At 47.1% G+C, this 7,125-nt stretch overlaps 1 protein-coding gene across 1 annotated transcript; it reads right to left on the bottom strand.

The window, feature by feature from the left end:
- Positions 1-1,927: 1,927 nt before the first annotated feature.
- Positions 1,928-6,658, bottom strand: ccn1l1 (cellular communication network factor 1, like 1). Its single transcript, XM_029658972.2, has 5 exons — positions 6,298-6,658; positions 5,080-5,293; positions 4,546-4,902; positions 4,231-4,433; positions 1,928-3,875 (listed from the first exon to the last, which is right to left on the bottom strand). Exons 1-5 carry the CDS (start codon positions 6,379-6,381, stop codon positions 3,570-3,572), a joined length of 1,164 nt encoding a protein of 387 aa, XP_029514832.1. The 5' UTR covers positions 6,382-6,658; the 3' UTR covers positions 1,928-3,569.
- Positions 6,659-7,125: the final 467 nt, after the last annotated feature.

The raw sequence follows: 7,125 nt of genomic DNA, 5'->3' as shown, positions 1-7,125 counted from the left end.
TAAAAACAACTATTGAAAACAACTTTAGTTCTCGTTTTTTTTTTTTTTAACTCGATCCACAACACACATCGCTGTTATTTTCTATTGCCAGTAGAGGGGAGTATTTCCATTGCCTCCAAAGATCCAGGATTGGGGATGTGCAAAATTACTTCCTATAGAATACAGACTGTTCTATTGTGGCTGTATTCTATGATTTCGTACGTGAAAATTCTGAAAAAATCTGCCATAATCTAGAAAACCTGGCATAAATGACCAGGCTTTTCTTGATTTAACAAAGTGGTGTGCATGGTGCTTGTATCATATGAACATTTGTGTTTGATTATTCTGTGACCTGTCCCACCCCTTCCTTCCCCTGTCAATCCCGCCACATCCCACCTGCGAGACCCCAGGCTTCCGACATACAGTGTTTCCTGTTCCTCCGTCAGGGCCGTGCTAACACTCACAGCTCTCTGCGTGCGAGACCACGCTACACCTGGGCCTTCCTGTCTGCTCTCACAGCCAATGTACACAACGCAGCGCAAGACACTGGAAAATCCATTAGTTACACACAATTCTACACATTATACCAACTCACACACCCACAAAGGATTCCAGCTGTACAATCCCACCCTTCTCCTCCCCCTTGTACGTTCTTTTCCTGAATTGCATGCCCTTGGCCAACTAACAATTTATAACATTCTTACCATTTAAAAAAATAAAGTTGATCATAATGAGGATAATAGTGCATTTTATTCATATGTATAGTGTTTTTACAGGTCCCAAGGGCATTAATGCATCACATTGATCATTGACATGAAAGGTCTATGAAAATCCAAGGTGAAATTATTTTGCTAAATTTGGTAACAGTTGCAAATGTAAGACTTTCTACCTCAATATTGACAACATGAGTCTTGGACAAAAAAGGGAATGCCAAAGGGAATGCCAAAGGGAATGCTAAAGGGAATGCCAAAGGGAATGCCACCCTAGTATATAAAAAAACAAATCTAGTTTCTGTAAAAACACAAGTGCCTCTTCTCACAACACTTTAAGGTTAGACTTTAAGGTTTCCTGGTAAATATTTAATTTATTCATAGCAGTAGTGAATAACACCAAGATTTCTACGACCACTGCTACAATATTTTGTTGTTGCTGTTGCTCTTGCAGTATGGGTGGGTAGTACCATGCTAGTAATTGCAGCAGTGGTCGTCATGGTGGTATTAGTGGCATGCAGTAGTAGTGGCAGCAGTAGAAGTAATCATCCTTGGCATCACGGCTGCATCGGCATGGAGTGGGGAGGTCAGTGTGGATAGTTAGTCACAGAGCGCGGGGGAGAGTGTCGGGTCTGAGAAACAAGGATACAGTGTGTGGTATTAGTGGCAGCAGTAGAAGTAATCATCCTTGGCATCACGGCTGCATCGGCATGGTGTGGGGAGGTCAGTGTGGATAGTTAGTCACAGAGCGCGGGGGAGAGTGCCGGGTCTGAGAAACAAGGATACAGTGTGTGGTATTTGTGAGACGGCTGCAATGTTTGCCATGTGAAACTGGGCCTGGGCGCTGTGTACTGACCTACAGGAACTTGAACCGAGGCCTTAACCCGAGTCCACAGTTCCACAGCAAATAACACTCTCAGGTGGGTCTCTCCGTCCCACTAGTCTCTTATTGAAACCTTCCCCTGTCCGTCCCCCAGCCAGCTTCAGGGTGTTCCACCTGGCTCTCTTCTGGGTCTCATTATAAACATCTGATTCACTGATTTGGGATTGACAATGGAGACTATATCATATTTCTACACAAATATCTAGTAATGATATCTATACAAAATAATACATTTAATACTGTAGAGTAATCGAACCAAATCCCAGACTAGGTGTGTGGGTGTGTTTACTGGTAAACAGAAAAGTGGGACACAAATTATGGGAACAAAATATCACGCACATTTGTTTTTGTAGAAATACATATATTTTCATGGCGTTTGTAATTTTTTTTTACAAGAGGCACTTTCATTATAAGACATTTATTGAATATATGAATGAAAATAAAGTGATATAAATTAACATATTACATTCTCGGTCCACTATTGTTTATATTCTGTGCACCTCGAAAAAGGAGGTAATATCCAAAACATCTCACTCCATCGTTAAGTGAAGTCTGTACAGATAGAGACCATACGAAACAGACATATATACCTAATGACAAACAAATCAACATTGCCTAACTGTACAAAGTATAGTAAATACATATTTACAAGTCATCGCTACAATAATTAAACATGAATAACTTACAAAGGTCCATTTAAAACCTCTGTGTCTATAACAATGATGATTCATATTTCAGAGTGTAAACCATGAACACCTGTGCATTTATATTCTTGCCCATCAAATTTGATAGGAGGTCCACTGACAGAGGTCATTTGTAGAATGACACAATCGCCCACAGATCTGTCACTTACTGAACACAAGCAAAACAGACAAGTGAAAAGGGCAGTAAGGCTATAAAGGCGTTTGTCAGAAGGGATGCTACGCAAATGTCTCTGTGAGATTGCCTGTCTGATATTCAGTCTAACCTTTCTCTTTGGGTAGTTATAAGTACAGTCCCACAGAGTACAATTCACCATTCCAAACTACAGTAACACAGAAGCACCCCCAACTGTCTTTTAAATTCAGTCAGTCAGTCCATCACTGAAGTTATATGGAGGTGCTGATTTGTTGGATTATGGGGGGAGTTACCACCAGTGAGAGAATGAGAGAGAGAAGTGTTGGGCACACAATTAGGCAGCTGTAAGAGTAAAACAGTTCACTACATCGCATCAGTGTCCTTCCTCCAGCTGATGGAGCCTTCTGTATGGGGTGAGGGCAGACTGGAGACAGGGTCAGGGGGAGTCCTGGGGTAAAGGAACACAGACTGGGGACAGGGTCAGGGGGAGTCCTGGGGTAAAAGAACACAGACTGGAGACAGGGTCAGGGGGAGTCCTGGGGTAAAGCAACACAGACTGGAGGCAGGGTCAGGGGGAGTCCTGGGGTAAAGGAACACAGACTGGGGACAGGGTCAGGGGGAGTCCTGGGGTAAAGGAACACAGACTGGAGACAGGGTCAGTCCTGGAGTAAAGGAACACAGACTGGAGACAGGGTCAGTCCTGGGGTAAAGGAACACAGACTGGGGACAGGGTCAGGGGGAGTCCTGGGGTAAAAGAACACAGACTGGAGACAGGGTCAGGGGGAGTCCTGGGGTAAAGGAACACAGACTGGAGGCAGGGTCAGTGGGAGTCCTGGGGTAAAGGAACACAGACTGGGGACAGGGTCAGGGGGAGTCCTGGGGTAAAGGAACACAGACTGGAGACAGGGTCAGGGGGAGTCCTGGGGTAAAGGAACACAGACTGGAGACAGGGTCAGGGGGAGTCCTGGGGTAAAGGAACACAGACTGGGGTAAAGAGGCTATGGCAGAAATAAACCCTGGGGTTAGGGAACAGGAAACATTTTTGGAACGAGGGAAGGAGACAGTGAGATTAGGGCAAGGGTGAACCCTAGAGTCGAGGGCCAGAGTCAAGTCAAGGGCATGTTCTTGTGGCAAGAAATGCTAGTGTTTAGACATGGGGCTCAGTGGGAGAAGGTATGGATGTCGTTAGGCAGACTGAGAGAGCCCGGGGAGGCAAGCCCTTGACTTTGGCAGCTCTGACTGCAGCGGCAACGCTGGATCCACATGACGCTACGGATAAAGTCCTGCCTGCTTCCGGGACAGCGGAAGTGAAGGTTCACCGTGCGCGTCAGAGAAGGAGTGCAGCAGCTGCCGTCGGCACACAAGCCACAGGAACGAGGACGATACTGGCGCGCTGTAGAGCAGCCGGTGAACTTGATCCGGACAGGTTTGCGAGGACGTATTGTGCGTTGGCACTTCTTCCCTTTCTGTAAGAGAAATGGGGTCACAGGTCAAAATACATACACCCTGACAGCACAGGAGGTTGGTGGCCCACATTAATCGGGGAGGATGGGCTCGTGGTAATGGCTGGAGTAGAATTAGTGGAATGGTATCAAACACATGGTTTCTATTTCATTAACTCCGTTCCAGCCTTTATTATGAGCTGTCCTCCCCTCAGCTGCCTCCACTGCTTGACAGGAGGATAGCTGTGAATTACACATGGTACAATTCCATAACCTGTCTAGTGGTCAATTTATAGTAGTGTAATTCCCATTTGATGATCCTGGACCATTGTGTTTCTTCTCATTGAAAAAGTGTGCCCACACGTTGTCCATGTCTTACCTTGGGAGAAGGGGTGAGGGCAAGATCACACTGCCGGATCTGGCACAGTCGTGTCTCTCTGGCCAACCGACACTCAGCGTTGCTACTGGTTACTCGGCTGGACACACCCATCCCACACGTGGCTGAGCAAGGCGACCAATCAGTGGTTTGCAGGAAGCAGGTTGAGGGAAGTAAGGCATGGGACTGGGGGGAGGAGATCCACTCTGTAAGAAGAGAGGGCCAAACATGAACCATGAGGAACACAATTCTCCTCTGACTGATACAAAACATTACAAATGTATATTTCATTACAAAAAAGAAAGTATCATTATGTACCTTGATATGACGCTCCAGCACTTGAGTCCCAGGGGGTGGGAGCCATGAGCAGCTCATTGCTGGCAAGATCAGGGTGCTGGGGTGGGGAAGGAGGTGGAGCGTGGTCAACCTCTCTGGAGTCCTCCTTGATATGGTTGTCATCGTCACAAAGCCACTCCTCGCAGCAGCGTCCTGGCAGCCTGGCCAGCCGGGGCCGGGAGCAGTGCCAACCTGGTAGTGGTACCTGGTGTGGGCACAGGGGCATGCAGCCCACCACGCCGTCCATACAGCTGCACTGGTGCTGGCAGCTGGGCTGGAAGTCCTCCCCGTGTTGGTAGACCCGGCCGTTCAGCTCACAGGGACGACCCATGGCCTCAGCTGGGACAGGAGCAATGCATTTTTGTACAATCATTGTCGCTTTTGTGTATATCATTATATTCATTAGAGTTAGCATTGTCAATAATATTACCAGTGCCAATCAGAAGGTGGATAGGAAATGTCAAGCATAGCATAAGTATGTCCCACCCTAGGTCATTTCGATGTCCATGCCTTTACCTCGACACAGTCCTGTCTCCGGGTCTCCTCCAGACCCTAGGTGGCAGTGCAGGCCCTTGATGTGGTCACAGGGCTGGTTAGGGCTGCAGTCCTGGTTGTACTGCCTGGCACACACCTTACAGCAGCCGCAGGAGTCTGTCACCCAGCTGACACCTGGTGGGCATGAGGGCGGTGAGGTGGGGCACGAGCACTGCCGCGGGCATCCACCCTGCACCTGGGAATCACAGCGAGAGGATTGAGAGTTAGTGTGTATATGTTCACTGCAGGGCACAGGGGAAGGGCATCCACCCTGCACCTGGGAAGCACAGCGAGAGGATTGAGAGTTAGTGTGTATATGTTCACTGCAGGGCACAGGGGAAGGGCATCCACCCTGCACCTGGGAAGCACAGCGAGAGGATTGAGAGTTAGTGTGTATATGTTCACTGCAGGGCACAGGGGAAGGGCATCCACCCTGCACCTGGGAAGCACAGCGAGAGGATTGAGAGTTAGTGTGTATATGTTCACTGCAGGGCACAGGGGAAGGGCATCCTTTGGTGTTGGAAGCCCCCACAGAAGAGGGATTGTACAATGCTTGAGTAAATATCCGGAGGAGAAAAAATGGTGGAATCAAGTGTATACCTAGAATAAGGTTTTACCCAAAGATCTAAAGTCCTCTTGATTATCCACAAGCAAAAACTCTTACTGGTATTTCAGATACGTTCATTTACAGTGTGCAGGTCAAATATCAGCTAACACTCAGCAGAAATTCCTCACCAAATTCTCTGATTGTGTACCCAAATATCCGAATAATTAAACTGTGATTGTACAAAGGAATTTGATTTAGAACAATGCTTTCATTCAAACCGGCACCCTGTTCTAATCTGGTTGGGACACATTTCTGCCTCTACCTTTCTAAGCATGGTTGTTACACATCAGCCTGGAGCGACACAGACTAGATCATCAAGCTCAAAAGTATCAAACAAGCCCTCAATATCTATGGAGATGAGTTTATTCATTTGTTCAAAGATCCCGGTCTCATTATTTCAGTCAATAGATGGACAATATAATATGCATAATTTGAAATGAATTTGACCATAATATATACTTGCAATTTCTCAATTTGAATATTAAAGATTTTTAAGAGCTTATGGTGAAGTATGTAGAACCCGATGATGTAAAGACACTCATTTGAATGGAGTGGTAAAAGCACACATATGAAACACTTTAAAAAGTACTTACCAGCATGACAGTGCAAGATAGAAACACCACCGAGGAGATGGTTGCTTGTCGCATCATTGTCCACAAAGAAAACGTGATTTTCATGGGTTCGGGAAAAAAATGAATACAAAGTTTTCCCAATATGTCAGCTAGACCCGTCACTCTCAGGGCTAGCAGTGTCGAAAGACGCAGTGATCAAACCAATGTGAAGAATAGGACCTGTTCACTGCTTTCAAATGATATCTCCCTGTATCTTCTCATCTATCTGAAGGAGGTGTGGGTGAGCCTGTATGTTTTGGTGTTTTCTAAGGAGAAAATTCAAGTCCAACTTGATCCGTTTCTATGGAGGTGGAAGTAGTCAGCACAGCTCAGCTCAACTCAGGCTCTTCGCAACTTCATTAAGATATTTTCACAGTGGCTCCCCCTTTTATAGAGGCCAGATGTCCCTGTGTGACATCATCACAAGCCCTCTCTCAGATGCTAGAGAGGGCAAAGGGGGGCAGGGAGATGAGGACAGACGGACAGACAGAGAAGGGAGCAGGCAGGAAGACGAGGGCAGACAGAGAGACAGAGGGGGACAGGGAGGGAGGCGAGGACAGGACAGGACAGACGGACGGACGGACAGACGGACGGAGGAAGATGAGGACAGACAGATAGAGGGAGGGGTATAGGAGGGCAGCCAGACAGACAGAGGGAGGGGTATAGGAGGGCAGCCAGACAGACAGAGGGAGGGGTATAGGAGGGCAGCCAGACAGACAGAGGGAGGGAGGGGTAGAGGAGGACAGACAGACTGAGGACTTGGACAAATGAAGTCAGATGGTGGGAAAAGAGCAAGGTTGTAGTAAAGCA

This window comes from Oncorhynchus nerka, linkage group LG4 (assembly GCF_034236695.1).
Source record: "Oncorhynchus nerka isolate Pitt River linkage group LG4, Oner_Uvic_2.0, whole genome shotgun sequence".
Lineage (NCBI taxonomy): Eukaryota > Metazoa > Chordata > Actinopteri > Salmoniformes > Salmonidae > Oncorhynchus > Oncorhynchus nerka.
This window is presented reverse-complemented; position numbering and strand designations above follow the sequence as displayed.